This window comes from Jaculus jaculus, chromosome 16, assembly GCF_020740685.1.
Source record: "Jaculus jaculus isolate mJacJac1 chromosome 16, mJacJac1.mat.Y.cur, whole genome shotgun sequence".
In the NCBI taxonomy this organism is placed as follows: Eukaryota; Metazoa; Chordata; class Mammalia; order Rodentia; family Dipodidae; genus Jaculus; species Jaculus jaculus.
The window spans coordinates 35,882,791-35,909,069 of record NC_059117.1 but is presented as its reverse complement, the minus strand read 5'-3'; the positions used below and the strand labels follow the sequence as shown (position 1 = coordinate 35,909,069).

Here is a 26,279-nt window from a genome sequence, read left to right as displayed (position 1 = left end):
TTATTGTATGATGATAGCCTGAAGAGAACCAATTCCTTGGGTTTGACTTGTCTACCAGAAAGCCTCTATGAAAGTTTAATGGGAGATGTCGTAGTAGTTTGTACAGGAAGAAAGAGGAAAAGAAAAATTAAGAGTATAGTGAATGCTGAGTATCAGTGCTTTTTGGCTGTTGAACATTGTGCTTATGAGTGATGAAGGTGTGAGATGGTAGCCATCCTACCAACCAAAAAGCAGGTTGAGCACCTACGTGACTGACCTCTGCCTCTATGCTGTTTCCTGCTTTAAGCACAGGGCAGTATTACATGCTTCTCTAACATCTTCTAGTCTGTGTCAACCCACACATTTCAGATTCTAGCTCTTGGTAATTGATAAATATTATTTAATCTGTGCTTTTACAACCAGCTATTTGCATAGTATGCTGTTGCTTATAAAAGTTAAGGAAAATTATCTTTTGCAGCTGAGTGACCAGTTTTCAAAGAAAATAATCCCCATCAAACATACATGGTCAACACTTCTAAGATGATAGGTCTCACTATACTTCTTCTGGGTCATCAGGTGAACATGTTTGTTTAAAAATATTTTTTATGTTTACTTATTTGACAGAGAGAAAGTGGGGGGGAGAGAGAATGGACATGCCAGGGCCTCCAGCCACTGCAAATGAACTCCAGATGCATGTGCCACCTGGTGCATCTGGCTTATGTGGGTACTTGGCTTTGCAGGCAAGTGCCTTAACCACTAAGCCATCCCTCCAGACCTGAACATGTTTTGTCAAAGGTAGCTAATATAATTATCAAGTGACATGGTGTAGTAGTAAACTGTGAGAATGTGTCTCACTCCCAGTGACACTCAAGTTTCTTATCCCTATAGTTTTGACAGATCCCATTCCTTTTGCCACTGCTCTTCCCACATAAAGTGCTACATCAAATACCTGTAGTTCTGCCTGACTGCCTCAAAGCATTTGATTGATCCGCTGATTTAAGATAACTGAAGTTGGCTATGACTTCTATAGAATTAGTGTGATATCATCCTTCCCAGAGGTTTAATCATATTTTTCACTGGTTTCTTTTTTTTCCCTCTTCCTTCCTTCTTTGCACATGGTGTGTGTGTGTGCATGTGTAAGGCCAGAGGACACCTTGAGGTGTTATTCTCAGGAGATCACCAATTAGATTGGCTAGCCAGTGAGCTCCAGCATCTGCATGTCTCTGCCTTCCCAGAGCTAGACTTATAGGCAGATGAAACCATGCCTGTTTTTTTTTTTTTTTTTTTTTTAAATTTTAAACAAGACTACTGGGGATCAAACTAAGGTACTTATGCTTGTAAGGCAAGCACTTTAACCACTGAGCTATCTCCCTAGCTCCTGGAAGTTTCTTAAAGGCACAGTGACAACACAAAGGTGGGAACTTTAGGCACTGGACCAAATAGGGGTAGAAGGAGTATGAGGTGAATATTTAGAATGTAATTAATTATGGAGCTAGGCATGGTGGCTCATGCCCATCATCTGAGCACTTGGGAGGTTGACATAGGAGGATCTCCTTGTGTTTGAGGCCACCCTGGGTAATATACTGCATTCCAGGTGAGTCTGGTCTAAAGTGAGACCCTGCCTCAAAACAAACCAAACAACAACAAAACCAACAGAAGCAGAATGTACAGTAGAAATATAAATCACTGTTAAGATGCTTGGAGAAAACCCCGCACACTTAGATTAATACTCCTAATTTTGAAGGCTTTCAAGGAAGGCAGAGCACCCAACTGAGAGTAAGTTCACAATGTCTGCACAAGGGCAAACTGTCCAGCCAAGCTGCCTGAAGACTTAGGTAGCATACCTGCTGTGCACAGCGCAGAGGGCACTCCTTCACCACTACAAGCCTCGTACAACTAAGGAGGCTTGGGGTGCCCAAAATGATTCATAGTACATTCCACAATGTCAGCTTCTGGGGTTCACAGGCACGGGTCCAATCCCTCCGTGTGCCTGCTTCCCATTTTGGGTGTTATCCTTATATGGGGCTCTACTGTAGCAGTGCTCATGCCTCCACCTCAGAGCAGTCCTAAAACATTCTTTGCTGGTAGCCAACACTACTGATATAGTCTTATAAAAGCCTCATTTTACTTATTTTGTTTTTTTTTTTTGCAAAAAGCACGAGAGAATGAATATGGATGAGAATATACATGGGAATGAGAATGAGTATAGGCGTGCTAGGGTCTAGCACTGCCGCAAACAAAGTCCAGATGCACGCACCACTTTGTGCATGTAGTTTGATGTTGGTACTGAGGAACTGAACCCAAGTCATCAGGCTTTGTAAGCAAGTCTCTTTAACCACTGAGCCATCTCCCCATCTTCAAGCCTCAAATTGTATATGCAATATCATATTCCTTTAAAATATACACTTTTCAAAAACTATATTTTATTTATTTGAAAGAGGGAGAGAGACAGTGAGAGAGAGTGTGCACATGCACCAGGGCCTCCAGTCAGTGCAAATGAACTACAGAAGCATGCACCTCCTTGTGCAACTGGCTCACATGGGTCCTGGGGAATCAAACTCGAGTCCTTTGGCTTTGCAGGCAAACACCTTAACCACTAAGCCAACCCCCAGCCCATGAAGTATACACTTTTTAATGCACATGTTGTTTCAAAATAATATACTATGTATTGCTGATTTTTACTCATACAGTGTAAGACTATTACCTCCTTAAAGACCAGTTTAATAAGAGGGTAGGTGGCTATTCTATTGAAATAAAGATATTGTGATACATTTAATAAACAGTATTTTCAATACTGTTCATTCCTCAGGAAAGATGTTCTGAGTTAAAGACAAAGTAAACTTTTTTTGGAAAAGAGAATTTACCTTCAGATCACATCCCATAAAACAAACTGATAAAATTTCCTGTGAAATGGGGTTGGGGAGATAATGAAGTCAATAAAGTGCTTGCTTTGCCAGCATGAGGACTTGAATCTGATCCCCACATAAAAAAGCTGAGCGTGGTGACATACTTGTAGTCCCAGCCCTGAGAAAGCAGGCACAAGAGGATCATTGGTCAGTCAGTCTAACCCAACAGGCAAGCTCCAGACCCTGTCTCACACTCAAAACTCATCAAAGTACTACAATATGAGATTGAGGAGTGCTCAGTGCTAGATGGGACATTTGTATCATCACCCCACAAGGCTCAGGAAATAATGTGGAAGAGGGGACAGAAAGAGTATCAGAGCCAGAGGGCGAGGAAAGGATGGCGTGGAAAGCTGCCTCTAAACATGACATGGCTGTTGAACTCATGTGCTTATAGCATCTGTTATAACCTGCAGAAGATTTGTGCAAGACTGAGCCCATCACCATTCTACCATGAATACTGGGGAACCTCATGAGGCCCTCACCCCTCCCTGAGCAGTTATTGGCAGTTAATCATTGCTGGGGAAGAGGGGTGCATTTTCTTCACAAATGCAACCACTAGTGTCATGACCATACACATTCCAGGAAATAACATCTCACGTGTGCTCATGCAAGCAACTTAGTGGGTCAGAAGAAGAAAAAAAGACATCAGAGTTGGAGTGGGACTAGGTGGAAGAGGGGAGGGTCAATGGGAGGAAGAAGAGATGAGAGAAGGTAGTGGGAGGTGAATATAATCAAAATGCCTTATATACATACATGAAAACTATCAAACAAAATTAAAAAATGATGTATGTAGTAGTTTGAATAGATGGCCCCCAATATATTCAGTGTTTTATTAGTTTGTAGTTTAGATCTACAGCCACCTGGATGGAGGAGGTGTCAATGGGTGGGTCTTAAAGTGTGGTGGTGGGTTTGAAATTCCAATCTAAAGATACAAAGAGTGTACTGTGTGGCTTTTCGTTTTTGGCTTGTAGCTTTTCTCTCTCTACCTGGACCTGTGAAAGCAGGGCCAGCTTCTTCTGCCATTATGGAAATTCCCTTGGATCTGTAGGCTTCAATAAATATCCCTTCCTCCATCATTGTGCCGGGTCTGGAAGTTCATCTCAGCAAATCTAAAGCTGTCTACTACAATGTGCTACTTTGCAATTAGAGAGAGAGAGCGAGCAAGCGAGAGACAAGAGAAAGTTCTGGGAACTGCTATATAATGTTACACTTGCTCATGTTTCCCTCATACTCTATTAAATTGTCCAGGTACTAACCTGACACTCTACTTGACTTCTGAGTGAGGAAATGCACTCAGAGCCAAGTGTGGTGGCACATGCCTGTAATCCCAGCACTTGGGAAGATGAAGCTGGAGGATCAGGAGGGTGAAGCAAACCTTCTACTCCTATGGTTCCATGGCATATGGTTTTCTGCCTTTCTAATTTACAGGCTCATTTTCTGGGTTCTCTTTTTCTATGGTATAGTCTCTTCATTCCTCATGATGTCAAAGTAGTAAGCCATGATGCTCATAAAGTTCTAAGCATGCGGCCTAGCATTTCATTAGTAGTAGTACAAATCAAAATTGGTCAACTGAGTCAACTTTTATTTAGGTACCAGTATCAAAATACATTATCATGCTTCAATGTGAGGATACCAAAGAGAAATAGATCACTGAATACAGATAAGTTTTTAGCTATAACTAAGCACTTGAAAGCCAAAAACTAGGTTCAAAATAGGAAAAAGAAAGACACATCAGGCTTCATAAAAGGACCACTAACAGCAAAAATAGTATTTCAATTCAATATAGCAATTCAAACTACAATTAAAATGCAAGGGGAAAAAGTTAATTTTTTTGGTATCATTTTTTGGTCATCAAACATAAATATTTGCCTTCTGATATCAAAGATATTCAAAGAGTATCTAAAAAGAAAAGTTTTAGGGATGTTGACTTAATTCTAGATAACTTAAGAAACACATTGCCTTCTTTAAAAAAAATATATATGCATATAGATACATGTATGGGTATGTCAGAGCCTCTTGTCCCTGCAAAAGAGTACCTGGCACAAATGCTTTTATCTGATTATCATTTCAGCCCCTACATTGTCCTCTTTCAACATCATTTCACTGAAAGTTATCATCCCTTTTATCTAGTATAGGATCCACACAAATAGTTCCATTTCAGAACAGTGAAAACTATTTAAATATTCCTGAACATTTTTAAGTTCAAGAATTTTAAAATGGACCTGCTTCTATTTGCTGCTTTTTAATGAACATTTTACTTGACTAGTGAAGTAATTCTCCCTTGGGATATCCAAGATAAGTAATAGTTTCAAATGACACCATCTCTATTTAAATGCCAGGTATAATAAAGACTAATCAATTTTTATTGAAAACATAAATATGTAAATGACAGAAGTTTTTCAAGATGAATTTTTGCTAAAAGAGAAGCTCTAGCACTTCTTTTGTTGCTTTCAAGGCAGGGTCTCATTCTAGACTAAGCTAACCTGGAACTCTTTAGCTCCAAGCCAGCCTCAACTTCACAGTAACTCTACTTCCTCAGATTCCCACATGCTGGGGTTAAAGGAGTATACTACCAAGCCCAGCTAAGCAGCAGCACTTCTAATAAATATAGTTCATGAATACTGTAGAGATTCTAATAGTGCTCATTCAGGGAAGGAACAATAACTGATGGAATGAGAATGTTTTTGCCAGTGAATTCCTCAATTACTTGAATTTTTTCCATTGAAAGTCTAAAAGTCTGTGGTTAAGTACACAAAAAGGAAAGCAAGAATGGGTCATTTATTAAGAGGAAAGCAAGACATAAGAATTCCAAAGTTAGTCTCAGTACCAGGGTTGTGTTCACATTTTTTCAACTGTGTAATAAAAAAAGGAATACATTAGAATTACAGATTAAATATGAACATAGAGCTAAGAGTCATCCCTCATTTGTTTTATTCTAGAAATGCTCCCCGCCTCCCATATTAAATCAAGATTCTTGGGGTTAGGGAGATGGCTCAGCATTTAAGGTGCTTGCTTGCAAAGCCTGTTTGCCCAGTTTCAATTCTTCAGGATCTACGTAAAGCAATCATGCAAGGTGGTACATGGGCCTAAAGTTAATCTGCTGGGGCCCTGGTGCTCTCTCATAAACAGATAGATAGAATTCAAGATTCTTCAGGTCCACCTATACATTGAAAGACTGGATCTACTTTATTTAGAAAAAAAATTTTTTTACCAGAATTTGTTTGTTTTTTCATTGCTAAAATATAAACCACAGTTAGGTTTTAGGGGATATAACTATTATTAGCACTTGAAAGCTGTGTATAGGTTTGTAGAGTTATAATTTAAACTGCTATGATTTCAGTTTTTTTTTTTTTTTTTTAAGAGATAGTATCTCAATCTAGCCCAGGCTGACTGGAATTTACTATGTAGTCTCAGGGTGGCCTTGAAATTACAGGGATCATCAAGTACTGACCAGAGTCAATAATGGGCTTACAGAGCTTGGGAGACTGCTCAGTGGTTAAAGGTGTTTTCTTGTAAAGCCTTTTGGCACATGTTCCTAGTACCCACATAAAGCTAGGCACAAAGTGGCACATGTGTCTGGAGTTTGTTTATGGTCATGTCCATTCATGTATTTTCTCTCTTAAAGAAATTAATGATTTTTAAATATAGGCTTACAAAATAATGAGACCTCATTATGTGCTTGAATTTTACATGAGTTATGGATACCATCTTGTAAGTTTTGAGTATTATCTTTTAGGACTGTCAATATTTGCTCCTCCTAGCAATATAAGTAAAGTAGCATCAGAAAAATATGGCAATATATTCTTCACATTCAAATCCATAATGCTAAGAAACAAGAAAGATTTATGAGTAGATACTATCAAGATCACAACTGAACATCTACATAATTCTCAATTGTGTTGATAGACCTATGACTCATATTCTACTGACCCAACTGGCGTAATATATACTGGAAAGCACAGAAAATTGGTGATTGCTTCTAGATGGTTGTATTAAAAGTGTTTTATTGTGTGTGTGTGCGCGTGCGCACAGGCCAGAGGACAACCTCCAATGTCATTCCTCAGAAATGCTATACACCTTTTTCTTTTATTGAGACAGGGTCTCTCATTGGCTTGGAGCTCACCAATTAGTTAGGTTGACTGGCCAGGGAACTCCTGCCTCTGCCTCTCCAGTACTGGGATTACAAACCATGCCAGGCTTGTTTGTTTGTTAGTCCAGGCTGACATGGAATTCATTATGTAGACTCAGGTTTTCATGCTTTATCTATTGAGCTATCTTCCCAGCCCCAATTTTATTTTTCTTGTGATGCTCAAGATTTTCCAAATTGTCTAGATTCACTATGTATGTGTACAACTTCTAAATAAAGAAAAATACATATCGCTCCATAACAGATTTTCATTAAAAATGGTACCTACCTTGTAGACACTTAGTTTAACTAGGCAGAAGCAGGATGGCCCTTAAAGGGGAGGGACCTGAGGCATCATGTCCTCCCCACACCTATCCCAGCTGGCCTAGCTCAATTGGCTCTCCTGAGCCCTCACCCTGCCCAGATGTGGATGGAATTCACCTCTAAGCCAAGGCCGACTGGCTGGGACACCTAGGGTAGGTGTGTCCAGGTGGGCTGGCACAAGTTCTAAAGTATATCTTCTTGGACCCACAGAGACCGGCTCTCATTCACTCTCTCTGGAACTGTAGCAGCGAAGTTCTTGGGTCCTCATGCTGGTAAGCTGTCTCTCCCACCCTGGCGGCCATGCTGTCTTCACTTTTAATCTTTTTTGAAGCACATGTTTTAAAATGCCTTTTCATGTTTTTTTGTTTTATTTTTTTCCCCTAAGATCTATGTTTGTACATAGGCCTCTAGGCTCCACAATCTTCTTTCTCCCCATCTTCAGTTCTTTTCCCTGGGTATCTGAATAAAGTATGGAATTTTAAGAATAAAAAAAAAAAAAAAAAAAAAAAAGGAAAGACTTGCAAACAAAGCAGTAAGATAGGAGAACTAGTTTCTTGTTTTCTTTCTTTCTTTTTTTTTTTGTAAAATACTCCAGGAAGAGATATAAGAACATTTAAAATCTAAGTCTCAGTTTCCTTATTTAAAACAGAGATGGTAACTATGTATGTGTACAGGTAACTGTACATACATATATAAAAATATATATCATAAGGTATTAAGTATGGCATAAAATAACACCTCTGACTACATCAATTACTACTGCATGGGTAAGTTTCTATGCACTCAGTGTTTCAAAAACAAGGATAAATGTCAGTTACCTTTGGGTTAAAATATCTACAAGACTGTGGTTGGGAGCCTCCAAATAGGGCTATGCGATAATCATGTTTCTTTCTTCTAGGCCTTGTGCCATCTACAAGTTCTTCTCGATCTTCTGGGGATAGTAGGTGGTACCTCATTCCACCTGTAGAAAAACACATGGAAATTCTTTATTTTTATTTGTCAATAATTGTATTTATTTGCAAGTGGAAAGATAGCAAGAATGAGAATGGGTGCACCAGGACTTAATGAGACTACAAATGACTCCAGACTTGTGTGCTGCTTTGTATATCTGGCTTTACATTGATATTGGAGCATGGAACCCAGGTCTTCATGCTTTGCAAGCAAGCAACTTTAACCACTGAGCCCATCATTCAAGCCTCACATGACAATTCTTTAAGAACTTCAGGCACTAATGCAATGTTCTGAAAAGGAAATGGCTAAACATAATAACACCCTGTTTTTCCTTTAGCTTTCTTTTATCATCCCTTTAGTGTTAAAGTGAGGGCAAAGAGCAGGGGGAAATGTATAAGGATCTGTAACCTAACCAATTTATTATTTTTAGAAATATCAATGGCTAGCCTGGCTCAAGAAACAGCTGCCAAAATAATTACTGAAATCCAGATCTCCTGTAATCCTGTAATTCTCAACCCCACACCCATTTTTTGAGATACAGTCTTATTACAGAACTATAAAAACCTATGCTGGCCTTGAACTTGTGATCCTTTAGCCTCAGCCTCCCAAGTGCTTGGATTACAACAAGCATGGGCCACTCTGACTTGCTTTCAGTTTTGCCTGTATGTGAGAATTCTCTGGGAAATCTCTGAAACTATTTAAAATTTAAAATTTCTGGCAGAGGCACTGGGAATTGATTTGTTAAAGGACTTTTCATATACTTGCCAAAATGAGGTCCAGAAAGCAGTAGCTTCAGCATCAGGGAGTCTGTTAGACATACTGATTCACAAGCCCTACCAGTATCTCCCAGTCAGCACTTGCATATTGAACACAATGTAAGGGGTATACATAAAAACAGAAACTCTAATGCACATGAGTTGAAATGCAAGAAGGACTCAGAACTACAGTGATCGATAGGATCCTTTTCCCTTGACACTTCCCTAATGTGGTCAAAAGCCACTAATCAAATACTATTTAATGGTCTGAGGCGATAGCATGAGGATGCACTTGGACCCTCAGTATCATGTAAATTATACGAGACACTAAGGTGACACCAATAACATCAATGGGGAAGCAGAGACAGGAGGTCTCTGTGGTTTGCTAAATCAGTGAGCTCCATGTTCAATGAGAGATCATCTACCAAAAAAAAAAAAAAAGAGGGAATTAACACGGGATTTTTTTATAATCATGGAAAATGCTAATAAAAATTAAAAAAAAAGTGGTGACTGAGGAAGACAACTGATGTCAACCTCTGCTGTCCATACACACGCACACACATACATGTATGCCCAAACACATGAACATCCATACACATCCATCACACTCACACACTGTTTAGGGTGTCATTTTAAATCAGTGTGGGAGAAAATGGACTGCTAATCAACATTAGATAAAACAGGAAAAAATTGTGTCCCTATCTCACATTTTACTCTAAATTTCAAATAATTGGAATAAACAAAAACTCTCATAAATAAAACTGGGTGTGGTGGCACACATCTTTAATCCCAGTACTCAGGAAGTTGAGGTAGGAGGATCACCTGAGTTCAAGGCCTGAGCTACAGAATGAGTTCCAAATCTATCTTAAACAAACAAAGCAAAATCTCATATATGTGCATGTGTGCACAGACACGCATACACACAAATACAAATAAGATAGTTAAAAAGAAAAACAAGGGCTGGAGAGATGGCTTAGTGGTTAAAGCATTTGCCTGCAAAGCCAAAGACCCAGGACCCACGTAAGTCAGATGTATAAGGGGCACAGGCTCCTGGAGTTCGTTTGCAGTGGCTAGAGGACTTGATGTACCCATTCTCTCTCTCTGTTTGGAAAAATAAAATTTATTTATTTATTTTTAAGAGAATATATTTTAAAAGAAAAACAAAACGCCAGACACTGAATGGGGAAGTCTAAAAATGACAAACCTAAGAGTTATAAATCCAGACAATTATATAAAACTTTAAGTTAGGGCTGGAGAGATGGCTTAGCAGTTAAGCGCTTGCCTGTGAAGCGTAAGGACCCTGGTTCAAGGCTTGATTCCCCAGGACCCACGTTAGCCAGATGCACAAGGGGGCGCACGTGTCTGGAATTCGTTTGCAGTGGCTAGAGGCCCTGGCGCGCCCATTTTCTTTCTCTTTCTTTCTATCTGCCTCTTTCTCTCTGTGTGTCTGTTGCTTTCAAATAAATAAAAAATAAAAAGCAAAAACATTATTAAAAACTTTAAGTTACTATATAGAAAAATAAGATATAAAACAAAAGACAGTGGCAAACCAGAAAGATATATAACTAAAATAAAATAAACCTATAAGCAAAATTAAAGCCAACAACTTAATAAAAAAATTAGATGAAGTACTTAACATCACTTACAGAAAAAGAACAGGAAGCTTTTCTTTAAGTATAAAATCATTTTATTTTTAAGGAATTCTTAAACAAATGAAAACATGTCTGACTACTCTATTTAAGAGAGATACAATTTGAAGCCTATTTTTTTAACATATCAGAATGGCCAAGACCAAACTGTCTTGAGCACAGGGAACAAGGGTGTGTGTGGCAAGGAAGAATCCTCTCTACTCTCTACTATCATCTTGTGGTGCATAGTGTGGTGGGTACATCCATCTTAAGGGGGTACAATCACCTTCTTCACAAAAATTAAAAATGCATATACCCTTAAAACCCAAGAATGAAGCTTTTCTAGAAGCTTTATCAACCTTATGTGGATTAAGAATGTGAACAGCATGGTACTGGTACAAAGACAGACACACAGATCAATAGAACAGAATAGAGGACCCAGATGTAGATCCAGGCAGCTACAGGCATTAAATTAATTAATTAATTAATTTTTCTTTGTTTTTTTTGAGGTAGGGTCTCACTGTAGCCCAGGCTGATCTGGAATTCACTATGGAGTCTCAGGGTGGCCTCAAACTCACGGCAATCCTCCTACCTCTGCCTCACAAGTGCTGGGATTAAAGGCGTGCATCACCATGCCTGGCTAGCCATTTTATTTTTAACAAAAAATATGCACTGGAGAAAAGACATCCTCTGTAACAAATTGTGTTGAAACAACTGGTTATCTATACGTAGAAGGATAAAAATAGATCTTTATCTCTCTCCATGCATAAGAATCAAGTCCAAATGGATCAAAGACCTTAATATCAGACCTGAAACTCTGAAACTTCTAGAGGAAAGAGTAGGGGAAACCCTTTAACATATTGGTATAGGCAGCAACTTTCTGAATATAACTCCAGTTGCTCAGGAATTAAACCACTAATCAACTACTGGGACCTCAAGAAATTACAAAGCTTTTGTACAGCAAAGGATACTATGAATAGAGCAAATAGGCGACCTACAGAATGGGAGAAAATCTTTGCCAGGTATACATCTGACAGAGGATTAATATCCAGGATATACGAAGAACTCAAAAAACTAAATAATAAGAAATCAAACAACCCAGTTAAAAAAAAAAAAAAAGGGCTATGGGGCTGGGGAGATGGCTTATTGGTTAAGGTGCTTGCCTGCAAAGCCGAAGGACCTAGGTTTAATTTCCCAGGACCCACACAAGCCAGATGCACAAAGTGGCACATGTGTCTGGAGTTTGTTTGTAGTGGCTGAATGCCCTGGTGTGCCTATTCTCTCTCTCTCTCTCTCTCTCTAATAAATAAATTAAAATGAATAAAATATTTTAAAAATAAACATATTAAAAGAGTGGAGCCAGCTGGGCATGGTGGTGCATGCCTTTAATCCCAGCACTCAGGAGGCAGATGTAGGAGGATCACCAGGAGTTCGAGGCCACCCTGAAATGACATAGTGAATTCCAGGTCAGCCTGGGCTAGAGTGAAACCCTACCTTGAAAAACAAAACAAAAATAAAAGAATGGGCTATGGAACTGAATAGAGTTCTCAAAAGAAGAAATACAGATGGCATATAAACATCTAAAAAAAGTTCTACATCCTTAGCCATCAGGGAAATGCAAATCAAAACTTCTTTGAGATTGTATTTCACTCTTGTCAGAATGACTATCATTAAGAAAATAAATAGGAATAAATGTTGGCAAGGCTGTGGGACAAGAGGAACACTTCTACACTGTTGGTGGGACTATAATCTGGTACAGCCATTATATGGAAATCAGTGTGGAGGTTCCTGAGACAGCTAAAAATAGGTTTATGACCCAGCTATACCACTCCTAAGCATATTATCCTAAGGACTCTGTTCACTACCTTAGAGATACTGGCACAACCATGGTTTATTGCCACTCTATTCACAGTAGCTAGGAAATAGAACCAGCCTAAATGTCCCTCAACTGGTGAATGGGTTATGAAGATGTGATACATTTATACAATGAAGTTCTACTCAGCAGTCAAGAAAATGAAATTATGAAATTTGCAGGGAAATGGATAGATCTCAAAAGGATTATAGTGAGTGAGGTAATCCAGGCCCAGAACACCAAACACTGCATGTTCTCTCATATGTGAATCCCAGCTAAAAATGTTCAGACTTGTGTATAAGTTGGAGTAAAACTTGGTAGCAGAGGTCAGCAAGCTAGAAAAAGGCTATAAGGGAGGGAGGAGAGAGGAGGATTTTAAGGGGATGGTATTGTATATATGTAAGTAGACAACAGATTACTGTGGGTAGGAATGGCCTAAGAGAGATCAAGGAAAGTAACTGAATAAAAGAAGGGTGGGGGGGAAAGGTTAATCAAAATTTAGGATATTGTGAATAAGCCATAAGATACCCGCCCCCCGCTTTTTTGGATAATGGCGTATCCAGAAGCCATAGACGATTACTAGAAAAATTTTAATGCCAGGGATGGGATACCTTCCAGTGAGTTGTTGGCCAGGGAGATCCCTGATGCCTCCACAACATTACATGCTATTGCCAAGGCTCTTGGTTTCCCACCAGGAATAGATAGTAAGACCCTATTGCTAAAGACTCCACATACCTGGGCTGCAAAGTCACCGAGAAATCGAACTGAGGTTAAGCTGAAAATCTCCTCCCTGCAGACCAGCTGACAGAAAGCTGGAAAAGATGCCATTACATGTAGCCCTATGGAAGACTGAAGTCATAGGCAGTAAAACAGTGGACACTGAAAGCTGCAAGTTTGGTCAGCCAGGCCAATAGACTGAACGGGTATAATAATAGTAGCATGTCTGTTATGGGGGAAACGAACTGCTCTCTAATTGGACTGGAGGGAATACATGCCTACTATTGAAAACCTAATCAAAAGCCTATGGTGGGGGAGGAGATGAGCTTCAAGAGTGTAGCACCTTGCTCTTGTCTGGCTAAATGCATATATTATGCCCACCAAACTGACCTGTAAGCACTTTACTTAAATATTCACACCCATATATTAATGCTACTCTCTTTTGGTTAGAGAATCTTCTCTTTTCAGATGTTGGTGACCACTAGGATAACTCAAAAGGCACCACATTGCTAAGCAGAAGTGACAGAGGAGTGCTCAGCACTGAGACATCTCTATCACACCTTACAAGGCTCAGAGTCCATTGTGGCAGAGGTGGTGGAAAGAATGGAAGAGCCAAAGGAAGGGTAGAACTGCTTACAATGCAATCATCCAGACAGAAATTGGCCTTGATATATACGACCTTCCACCGCCTAGCACTACCTTCAAAAGACCCTCATAATAGGAGGAAAAGTGACATCAAAACAAGAGACTAATGGAACAAGAGGGAATATAATGGAATGTGGATTTGTGAAAGGGGGGGGGGATTATCATGGTCTATTGTCTATAAATATGGAAGCCGTTAAAAAAAAGTTTTTTTTTTTTTTTTAAAGAATGTAGGTAAAAAAAATTATGGCATATTTATACAATGGAATATTATATAACTGTTAAGAAGAAGGGCAAAGTTTAATATGTACACAGAGTGAGCTTCAAGAAATGGTGTATAATAAAAGATGAGAGCTGGAGAAATGGCTTAGCACTTAAGGTGCTTGCCTGAGAAGCCTAAGGACCCAGGTTCAATTCCCTAGGACCCACAGAAGCCAGAGGCTCGAGTCTGCAGTTCATTTGCACTGGCTGGAGGCCCTGACACACCCATTCTCTCTCTCTCTCTCTCTCTCAAATAAATAAAGTAAAAAAGATGGGAACTGGAGAGATGGCTTAGCCCTTAAGGCACTTTGCCTGCAAAGCCTAACGACCCATATTTTTACTCCCCAGATCCCACGTAAGCCAGACACAAAAGGTGATGCAAGTGCACACATTTACACAGGTGGTGCATACATCTGGTGTGCAATTGCAGTGGATGGAGGTCCTGGTGTGCCAATTCTCTTTCTCTATCTCTCTCATTAAAAAAAATTACAAAAGAAAGATGTAGAAGAATATACGAAGTACAATATATATATTTAAAATGCATTTTAACATATACATAATTTTCTATATGTAATTTCTTACACATACATATAAGAAAATGACTATTTTCTATTAAAAAAAATTTTTTTTGAGGTAGAGCTCTAGCCCAGGCAAACCTGGAATTCACTATGCAATCTCAGGGTAACCTTGAACTCATGGTGACCCTCCTACCTGGTCCTGCTGGGATTAAGGTGTGTGACCTAGCAAAGTAAATGACTATGCATACACAGTCCCAAGACTACTTGTGGAAGGACACAGAGCAATAGTAATCTCCAGCATAAAGTAATGAAAGGGAAAAGGAGTATTAGAAAGATCAACTTTTCACAATGGACCCTTTAAAAAAATTTTTAAAATTGTACTAAGAGTGCAAATGCAATAATGCCAAAAATTCTTAAAACACACAGGGTACTTTCTTTTTCTTCAAGGTAGTGTTTTGATCTGTGCCAACTGACTTGGAATTCAATATGTAGTCTTAGGGTGGCCTTGAACTCATAGTGATCCTCTTACCTCAGCCTCCAGAGGGTTGAAATTAAAGGTGTGTGCCACCACTCCTGGTGAAACACATGATATTTCTATACATGAAACTATTGGGTCTTTATAAAAGACAGAATTTGCGAATGAATGAAAACCATTATGAATAGCTCTAATTTTCTTTCATTTCAGTTTAGTAGCAGCACAGTTTTTGGAAGAATGGCTAGAAAACTCAAAGTTCAAGGCTCTAGAGCATATGATCTAAGATAGGTGCCAGAAAAAATTTTCTACAAAGGGTGGACAGTAAATACTTTAGGCTTTGCAGACAGAGGCTTCCCTCACTTTATGTAGAATATTGTTTCTTACAATCTTTCATGAAGCTCAAGGTCAGATGTTTTGCCTGAGAAAAGTTTTAAAAGTGATCCCATGACTGGCAGCATCAGCTCCATATAGAAACATTACTAGACACTAAACCAGAGCTTCTGAATCTGGAGTTTGAGGGCCAATGCCCCAAGAAAATTACATATTTGTTCAAGGCAGTTTGTGTTGCCCTTGAATATAATACTCCCCAAAACAAAGAGAGAGACAATTATGAAGGAACTGCTTCCAGTCAGGCCTCTGGATGAAATGTCTGCTGGGGTCAACACCACTGACCCCAGACAGTTTGAGCTGCACTCCCTTCCTGATAGTCCAACTAAGTTAGATGGCAGGAAAACAACTGATAATTGAAGAAGGGAGACTAAAGACTGCTTCCCCTCAGTTAGCTTTGCTGTCCAAGCCCTAAAGCTTGGTAGAGTCATGGCTACTTGTGCTTAGTCAAAGAGATACATAACTAGGGCCGGAGAGATGGCTTAAAGGTTATGATGCTTGACTGCAAAGCCTAAGGATCCAGGTTTGATTCCCCAGGACCCACATAAGCCAGATGCATAAGGGGGCATATACGTTTGGAGTTCATCTGCAGAGGTTGGATGCCCTGGAGCGCCCATTCTATCTGCCTGCGCCCTCCGCCCATCTCACTTTCTCAAAATGGATCCTGCTGACCTGAATTCAATTCCTAAAGCAGCCATGTAAGCTAGATGCGAAAAGTTGAGCAAGAGTCCAGTGTTCAACTGCAGAGACAAGTATTCCTGGCGTATGCTGCCCCCTACTCATAGGTTCAAGACGAGGGAAGGTGAGGGAGGGAGGGAAGGAAGGAGGAAGGGATGAAATAAGCCCAAAAAGTTAAGAAATTTAAACAAAAAAACCTGCTGCTTAAGAGCCTATGTCCCACACTTGGTTGAATTTCTCAAACAATTCTACTTCTTATCATTTAACAACTGACTTAAGAGCTAAACACTAGACTAGCTGGGCAAATTATATGAAGGGTAGTGCAGCTCTCAACCCAGAAACGGTCAGAAAACAGTTTGCAAATGTAGGAAGAACAACACACACACACACACACACACACACCAAACCTGATTACTAACACATATGACTCATGACAGAAATGATAATCTCTGAAGACATTTTCTTGGTGCTGATTCTCCTTATGTCTCTGCATGTAAAGGCACAAATGACTACTGTGTTCTAGTTAAAGCACACTTTCCTCTTGGCTTTCAAAACACCAGGCTTTGGTTCAAGCAGTTTTATAAATTCATCTATCCTGTGGTTTTTCCTCTTTTATCCTATAAGCTGTATTTATAGGAATATGTCCTTTATTCATATTCATACATGATCTTACCTTGGCCCAAACACTCAGTATTAATAAATTAGGGGTCTAGAGAGATGGCTCAGCAGTTAAAGGTACTTGTTTGCAAAGTCTGCTGAGTGTGACTCATTTCCCAGTCACTCAGGTAAAGCTGGACAAAAAAGTGTCACAAGTATCTGGTGTTTATTTGCAGTGGCAAAAGACCCTGGTATGCCTATACACACAATTTTTTTAAATTTGCATTAAAAAAACTTTATCCATGTACTGTTGTATATTTCTGTCACTTATGAAAAGCTTGCATATTATTATTTACTAAAATATTTTTAGTGGCTGTGTATCATTTCAGTATATTGATATACAATAGTACTTTCCCAATGTACGGAAATTAAGTTTCTCTACTTCCCACATAGTACTTACTATGAAGTAAGCTGTGTGCGAAGCCTAATTTCCAAATCCAGGGACAATAATCTAGTAATTTGAACACTCAAAACTTATTACCACTCTTGAGAACATCTTAAGCAGGAATAAAGGTACTTATTTCTCTTTATATATTTCCTTAACTTTCTAGAAACCAGCTATATATAAATCAACCAAACGTAGTAGCAGAAACAACTTAGGCATTCAAAGTAGCTTCCAAACACCTTTAAAAAAACGGTTTATAGTTGTGGGTGCCATGAAACATATATGAAAGTCAGACAACTTTCAGGTTCCACCTTCTTTGAGAAAGGGTTTCTTGCTGTTGCAAACGAACTGTCAGAATACAAAGGAACTGCTCTGCTCTCTAGAAGGGCTGGCCCCTGAGCTTTGGATTCTCCTGGCTCAGCCTCCTGTTGTCCTAGGCATGTTGGGATCACAGATACATACATGCCTAAGATAGGTAGCAGAAATATATCATAATTGTTATGCTAGCAAACCATTATTTCCTACCTGTTTAAATTACTCTATTCTTAGAGAAGAATGGCAGATAAAACTTTCAGAAATACTTTCTTGCTACAAAATGATTATACATGATAAAAAGAATTGAAAAGAAAAGAAACAACAAAAAACCTCATCCTTTTAAAGGAATAGCTAAGATCCTCAGTGATTAGAAGGCCAAAAAAGGAAAACTAAGCAGTAGACAAGTAAGCAGTAACGCCTTGGAGCTATTCTGAAGGCTTCTGGTAATACTCGAAACCTAGAAATTGTTTTTAACATCTGTATGACAGAGAAAGAGCGGGAAATGAGATCTCTGCTTCAAGCCAGTTTACTTGGATTGGTAGAACTATCAATGAAAGATGGGCTAAGAAAAACATACCTGCCTAAGGACAAAGGGACAAACAATAACCACCAGCCTATTTCAACTTCAGCTCCAGATGAAAGCAGTCCCTTCTTCTTTGAGTATTTAGGTTGACAACCTTATTCTTATGCAAGTCTGAGGTCTGCATATGCCCTACCTGCAAGTCTAGAAAGTCATATGCCAAGAAAATTCCATAATCCTGGACTGTTGTACCATAGGGAAAAGCATAGGCAAAAGCATAGATAAAGAGCAAACATTAGCATCCTCTAAAGAAAAACTGATACGCCCTGCAGAAACTTGGCCCAAGTCTCCCAATATTCCTGTAGATTAAGCTCAATCAAATATAAGCAACATTACATAAAGAACTAAGCCACTAAGAGTGAGTCAACAGGGCTGGAGAGATGGCTTAGCGGTTAAGCGCTTGCCTGTGAAGCCTAAGGACCCCGATTCAAGGCTCGGTTCCCCAGGTCCCACATTAGCCAGATGCACAAGGGGGCGCACGCGTCTGGAGTTCGTTAGCAGCGGCTGGAAGCCCTGCCGCGCCCATTCTCTCTCTCTCCCTCTATCTGTCTTTCTCTGTGTCTGTTGCTCTCAAACAAAAAATAAATTTAAAAAAAAAAAAGAGTAAGTCAACAGAACCAAAAAAACAGCAGCATGTGGTCTTCAGAAAAGACTTTAGCTACAGACATAAAATAGCTTTGTTTAAAGTGTTTAAAGAAATAAAAGAACTGAAAGCATGAACAAGAGAGTGAGTTTTAAAACCAAAAGACCAGACTTATCAATAATAAACAAAAGGAAAATGACAATTCATAATAAAAAATTAAAAGTTAAGAATGCAGAAACTATAAAAATAAAATTACAACTTCTCCCAAGACATTTTACTCTTTGTTTATTTTTACTTATTTATTTGAGATTGACAACGGGGGTGGGGGGTAGAGAGAGAGAGAGAGAAAAAGAGAAAGAAGGCATGCCAGGGCTTCCAGCCACTGCAAACAAACTCCAGATGTGTGCGCCTCCTTGTGCATTTGACTAACATGGGTCCTGGGGGATTGAGCCTTGAACTGGGGTTCTTAGGCTTCACAGGCAAGCATTTAACCACTAAGCCATCTCTCCAGCCCAACATTTTACTCTTTAATCAAAATACAATAACTAAAGAAAGGTATTAGAGTGCAATGAAAGAGAAAATGTCGGTAGCCATGTGGATATTTAGAGTATTGTGTTTCAAATGCATGGGAAAAGATTAATTATTCAGTAATGGCATGAAGGTATCCATAAGGCATTTATTTCACATCAAATAAAGGAGGATGTAAGACTTAAAGGAAGAAAAAGAAGAAATCCCTCAATAGACAAAACTTGTTTTGTTCACTTAGTGACACAGGCTTGTAATTCCAGCACTAGGGAGGCTGGAATTACAGATTAGCCTGTGCCTTTCAGAAAGACCTTGTTTCAAAAAGAAAAATAAGGGCTGGGGAAGATTGCTCAGAGGTTAGAGATATCTGCTTTCAAAGCCTGAAGGCTTACGTTCTATTCCCCAGTACCCAGGTAAAGCTTGCTGCATAAATGGCTGCATGCATATGGAGTTTATTTGCCATGACAAGAGGCCAGATGCACCCATACCTTTCTCTCTGTAAGTAATAGAGAAGTCCTAGGCATGATAAAGGAAAAGAATGGCTTATACAACAATATAAAAACAACATTAAGTTTGGACTTGCCATTTTAAGATTCTTTTTCCCCTGGTCTTAAAAGCCATTCCAAACACCAAGCACATAAGAAACAAGGACAAAATCTTACTTATAACTCCAAAACAGAATTAATGAAGACAGTGAGCAGACAACAGGTGTGTGATACACCTAAGTAGCTGTGCACAATGAGAAGCATGCCACATTCTTGTAACTGAACATATGGGGAGTGCCCCTACTAGCCAAATGCCTGTACCCAGCATCCAACTTACATTTTCCTGAAAAAATGTACACAGCTACTCACTTGGACACTAGATTTACACTATACTGCAGCCCAGGAACTGAGAAGCCTGCTCCTATGCAATTCCCTCTTATCTGACACAAAGATAAAGCCATACATGTCTGAAAAGCTTCCCAGAAGCTGGACAGACAGCAAATACATAAAGTTCTTGCTGTAGAAGCATGAGGAGTAGAGTTCAGATCCCTACTACCTACATAAAAGCCAAGTGGGTGTAGTGGCCCACATATAATGCCCGTGCTGGGAAGACAGAAACTGTGAGTCCCTGGGGCAAGCTGGCTAGCTAGACTAGTCAACTCAGCAAGCTCCAGGGTTAGCAAGAGATCCTGCCCAGCAAATATAGTAAAGAGCAACTGAGTAAGACACCTGACATCAACCTGTCCTCCACACACTCATGCACATGCATGGGCAAAAGAAAAGCTTCCAAGAATAAAAACAGGAAAACATCCTAAGATAATACAGAAAATACAGGCAACATAAGAAAACTTCCAAGACCCTAAAAAACCTACTCTAGAGCAGTAAGATATTATGGTCAAGAAATAAATTAGAGAATAAGGAGAAACAGAGAGATTAAACTAGCTGAAATAAAAGGTTTAAAAGAAAAATTAAGGCTAACTCTCAGAAGACGACCAAAATAAAGATGGAACTAGAAGACAAAATAGGTACTGTCCGAAGAACCATGGTATCAGTAATAAAGAACACAGAAATATATGGAAATTTAGAGAATGTTCAACATGATTAAAAAAAAAGGGGGGGGGGGAGGCTAGAGAGAAGGCTTGGCAGGTTAAGGCATTTGCCCGTAAAGCCAAAGGACCCAGGTTCAATTCCCCAGGATTCACATAAGCCAAATGTACAAGGTGACACATGCACCTAGAGTTTGTTTGCAGCAGTTGGAGGTCCTGTTGTGCCCATTCTCTCTCCCTCTGTCTGCCTCTGCCTCTCTCTCTCTCAATAATTAAGAAAAAAAAAAAAAGAAAAATACATTATGTATAGTGGGTCACATTTGTCAATCCTAACACTTGGGATGCAGATGTAGGAGGATTGCCATGAGTTGGGAGTCCAGCCTAGGTTACAGAGTGAGTTCTAGGTCAGCGTTCGTTAGTGTGAGATGCTACCTCAAAAAAAAAAAAAAAAAAGTTGCATGTACATGCAAATTAAATTATCAAAACACCATGGGTAAATAAAAAGATATTAAATACCTACAAGAAAAGAAATTTTAAAGTCATATTGGCACTAGAATTCTCAAAAGTGGCACTACAAACCTGAAGATGATGAAATAATGTCTAACTGAAAAATGTTTCCAACCCAATTCCATAAGCAGCTTAACTAGCCTTCAATAAATAAACATGCTGTGTTTGTCAAGTCTCTATATACCAATCACATATTCTTTATCAGTAACTGTTTAAGAAGATATGCTCTGGGGTTGTGGAAATGACTTAGTAGTTAAGGTGTTTGGCTGAGAAGCCTAAGGACCCTGGTTCGATTCCCTAGGTCCCACATAAGCCAGATGTACAAGGTAGTGCATGCAACTGGAATTCATTTGTGGTGGCTAGAGGCCCTGGCATGTCCATTTTCTCTCTGATCTGCCTCTTTCTCTTTCAAATAAATAAGCAAAATATTAGGAAAAAAAAGAGGGAGCTAAGCATTAGTGCCAGATACCTGTATCCTCAGCACTCAAGAGAATAAGGTGTGATGATTCCAAGTTTGGGACCATGAGGGAAGGCTATGTTTTAGAAACATACAAACAAACAAACAAAAACAAAAGGAGGGAAACATGAGAGCCAGAAGAGAATAGATGGTGAAGGGAAGCTCCAAGATAACTGTACTACTTCAGACCTAGAGAGCAAGAAGCCCACAATGGAATAAGCAGAAGGAATGCTCTGAGAGGGATGTTTTCAAGAAATAAAAGAATAGACTAACTGTACAACTTAAGTGGCATTTCACAAAGGCATTGGGAGCTTGCGATTTAGCTTGCAAGTTGAGAAAGTCAAAACAAATGAACAAATTCATCAGTTATTAGCTCTAGTCCCACCTTCCCCTTCAAAAAATTCTGTCTGGGGTTGGGGGACAGCTCATTGGTTAAAGATGCTTGTTTGCAAACTCTGCAAGCCTGGGTTAAATTCCCCAGTAAAGCTTGGATGCACTTGGTAAGACACCCTGGCATGCTCATACACATGGGTGTACACATACAAAAGCACACATGAAAATCAATTTAAAAAATTTTAATGCTTAAGAAAAAAGAAGTGATGATAGGACACTATTTATGTAAGTTAAGTAAAAAAGGAAACACTAGAAACAAAGTGCATGATACTACTGCATACAAAACTAGAAAAACAAGTTGGGCATGGTGGTGCACAGCATTAATTCCAGCACTTGGGAGGCAGAGATAGGAGGATGGTTGTCAGTTCGAGGCAATCTTGAGACTACATAGTGAATACCAGGTCAGCCTGGGCTAGAGCAAGTCCCTACCTAGAAAAACCAAAAAAAGAAAAAAAAAAAAAACCCTAGAAAAACAATTTTTACCTTCTGTCAAGTAAATTTCTATAAAATAAGGACTAAATCATTTCTATGGACTAAGAACCCTAAAGTATTATCTAGGAGAACAAAGTCTTGAATGTTTCTCCCCAGTTAATGAGTCTGATCTATATGAATAGGTTTTTAGCCCATGAGAAATGGCCAGGATATAATTGATATGAAAACAACTTACTTATCACCATCTTAAGGCACTCAGGATTGTCTTGAATAAGTGGTTCAGCTTGCACTGTTTTACTTAAGAAATTCTTTGATATAAGAGGAAACCTGACTTTAGCCAGTATGTCAACCATAAATGGCTGACGATTGGGTTCATCATATTTCAACCACCTGACTGCAGCATCATAAACCTAAGGGGGGAAAACAAGCATAGTAAAGTTCCCAGATGGCAGCAACAATTGCAATCTCCTACATTTATTCTCAGACTGAAGAGGAAGACTCTCCTAAGAAGACAACCACTTATTCTCAAAATTTTACCCAGGTATTTAATTTCATCCTAAAACACTTGACTACTTCAAAATTTACAGCACATACTTGTAGGCCAATGGAGAGGATGTTCAATTGGTGGATGGTCTTACCAAACAGTTGCCTTTTTATCTATTATATTAAAAGTCTGTTGTCAGTGATAGATCCAATGTATGCTCAGTGCCAGGAATACAGGTTTCCCAGGATTCCATCCCAGGAGATAAGAATATCAGTACTATTTCAATCACATATTTCCACATTGTGAATTGATAATACTGTATTGTGGCCCTCCTCTATCTTCAAAGCTAGCAATAGCTGCCCAACTTTTTTTGTACCCCTATTTCACATTTAATGTCCTTTATGATTGTGTCAGATTCACTTGAATAATCTTCTCAACCTAAGATCCTTATCTTAGCCATACCATCAAAGTCTCCTATGTCACATGTAGCATCTGAGGCCTGCTTTTTCCTTATAATACTGTATTTATTATAAAGAACAAATTCTCTTCTAATGAGACTTTTCCTCACCATGTATCCAATAATAGGACACAAGGACTCAATAAAAATTGTTATGAAGAAAAATAAGCAATATTATCACCTGATCCTCTGCTCTCACAGTCAGAGTATCCTGGTTGAGAAGATGCGTTACCCTTTTGACATCCAGTTGTAGAAATTCATCAGTTTTATAAACTTCAGTAAAATGCTGATGGATAAAGTCATCTGCTGTTGCTTTCAATTCAGGACAATCCAGACACTCTGCAAGCACGCTTATACCTACAGATAGGAGGGAAAGGAGCCGGGGGAGGGGGAGGGAGGGGGGAGACAGAAAATTACTTTTAGAAAAACCCAGCACTTGAAAAGATGAGGCAGATCTTGAGTTCAAGGTTTAGCCTGGATTATGGAGCAAAGCTGTTTCCTTAAAAATGGGGGCCAGGGGGTGTTGAAGCATGACTGAGGAAATTTTAACAGAATTTTATAAATTTTGATCCTTTCCTATTCCAATAATTTGTCTAAATTTCTACTTATTTGCATGCACATGCATGTGTGCAGGAGACAGCATGCTAAGGCCTTTTGCCCTGGTAAACCCACACTAGACACTTGTGCCACTTTTCGCATCTAGCTTATGTGGGAGGCTTGGGAACTGAATACAGGCCAGAAGGCTTTGCAAGCAAGCACATTTAGCCATTCACTCATCTTTCCAGTCTCTAATCTGTGCACTCTTTTTTTTTTTTTTTTTTTTTTTGAGGTAGGGTCTCATTCTAGCCCAGGCTGACCTGGAATTCACTAAGGAGTCTCAGGGTGGCCTCGAACTCATGCCAATCCTCCTACCTCTGCCTCCCGAGTGCTGCGATTAAAGGCGTGTGCCACCACACCCAGCTTTTAATCTGTGCATTCTTGTGCTAATATTAGACTGTATTTTGTTTGACAGTCAAAACACAATGTCAATGTTTTCCCAAGTTTTTCTTGGCTAGATTCATATTTTCCCTTGAAATAAATTTAAAAATAAGTGCCACCATGTACTAAAAAATATGAAATGATTTCTATTAGTATTACACTGAAGTTCTGGATTGCTCTGAGGACATCTGACATGTGCAACATGGAGAAGTCCCACTAAGAACATGATAAATCAAATTTATTTCACTGTAAGCTTATTCAGGATATTCAGCTTTGTTATAGTAATTAATGTAAGTACACAATTTCACTCATATGAACCTTATACTTTACCCATCCAGTCCTATCCTAGTTATTTTGCTTTTTGCTTCAGAGAAGAGTTTTTTATGTTCCATAAAATAAACCAAAGTACTATCCATGGGCCAAATCCAGACCATAGTCTGCTTTTGTGCCCAATACGCAAGGGCAGCTGACAAGTCCCCCCCCCCCAGCTTTAAATGTTATGGGGTGCATGTTTTGTAAATGATGATAATGGGGGATGCCTTTCCATGGCAGAGTATACCTAGCATGCATGAGGCCCTGAGTTCAATCGTTGCTTGTGCTACAAGCTCACTCGAGGTTTCATACAATTTGTGCCACCATATCTAGCCACTGCAAAAGAACTCCAGATGCATGTGCCACCATGTACATCTGGCTTACATGGAACCTGGAGAATCAAACCTTGGTCCTTAGGCTTCACAGGCATGCACCTTAACCACTAAGCCATTTCTCCAGCCCTCCCCTACCTTTTTTTAAAGCCACTTTTGTTTAGAAAATTCAGAGTACTAAGAAATTAAAGAAATACACTTAAGTCCTCATTTTCTAAACTCTTCAATAAAGTAATTCCCTTTTTAAAATATACTGTGTGAAAATATTTTTATAAGGAGAAATAACTAAATCTTAGGAACATAAAGCTTGTTGGTGAATGGATCACAAACTATAGTACAGAGAAATGGAATCTCATTCTAGAATGTGTCTGTTGCATAGGCAGGGTTAAGAGACAATCTTTTATTTCCTAATATGGGGATTTTTTTCACCATGTTGATCCATGACTGTTAAAAAAATTTTCCACCAGTATGTTCACCTGCATAGCTGTCTGTCTTCTCCATCTAGTGCAATTCCTTTCCTGAACACTAGACTAATTTCATTTTTATCCCCTTTGCCTGGATTATATGCTTCACTGAAATTATTTCCTTTTTGCTTGCTGTGTGTGAAGGAACAAAGGGAGGAAGCTTAGGAAAAAAGGGACCAACAAGACTTAAACACCTGCAGAAAATGTTTGCCCCAGTCTTCACCTTCCTGTCACCAGAACACACCTTGCCTTTCCTTCGTCAGGTATCTTTACACTGACTAAGTCCCCAGGCCACTATTTCCTCGACTGCACTTCTCTTCCTCCTTGCTGTCCTAGAACTCCAGTCTCCTACCTTTTCCCTAAAGCTTCTAAATTATAACAAGGATAGGAAAATGTTATTACAAAGATGGATGTTCATTTACTGCCAATAGGGATCATCTTACAGTGAAAATTTATCATTTAGAAAACCCTGAAAGGCCTGGGGAGATGGCTCAAAGGTTAAGAGCACTTGCTGTGCAAGCATGAGGGTATGAGAGGGCCTGAAGACAATCTGAGTTCAATTTTCCAGCACCCACATAAACAACTGGGTATGGCCAAGCATGCCTATAATCCCAGTCCTGTAGGGAAGCAGAGATCAGAGAATGACTGGGGCTCTTAAAGTCTGCAGCTCCAGATTCAGAGACTCTTA

General features: G+C 39.2%; 1 protein-coding gene across 3 annotated transcripts in view; it reads right to left on the bottom strand.

Moving 5' to 3' along the window:
- The window catches only part of Klhl7 (kelch like family member 7), a 60,233-nt gene that overhangs the window by 17,259 nt on the left and 16,695 nt on the right, over positions 1-26,279 (bottom strand). For all 3 annotated transcript variants that reach the window (XM_004652818.2, XM_045135870.1, XM_045135871.1), the window contains 3 exons: positions 23,687-23,862; positions 22,800-22,974; positions 8,154-8,296 (listed from right to left, as the gene is read on the bottom strand). In XM_004652818.2, the coding sequence (XP_004652875.1) occupies positions 8,154-8,296; positions 22,800-22,974; positions 23,687-23,862 (494 nt within the window). The remainder of the gene's footprint in view (positions 1-8,153; positions 8,297-22,799; positions 22,975-23,686; positions 23,863-26,279) is intronic.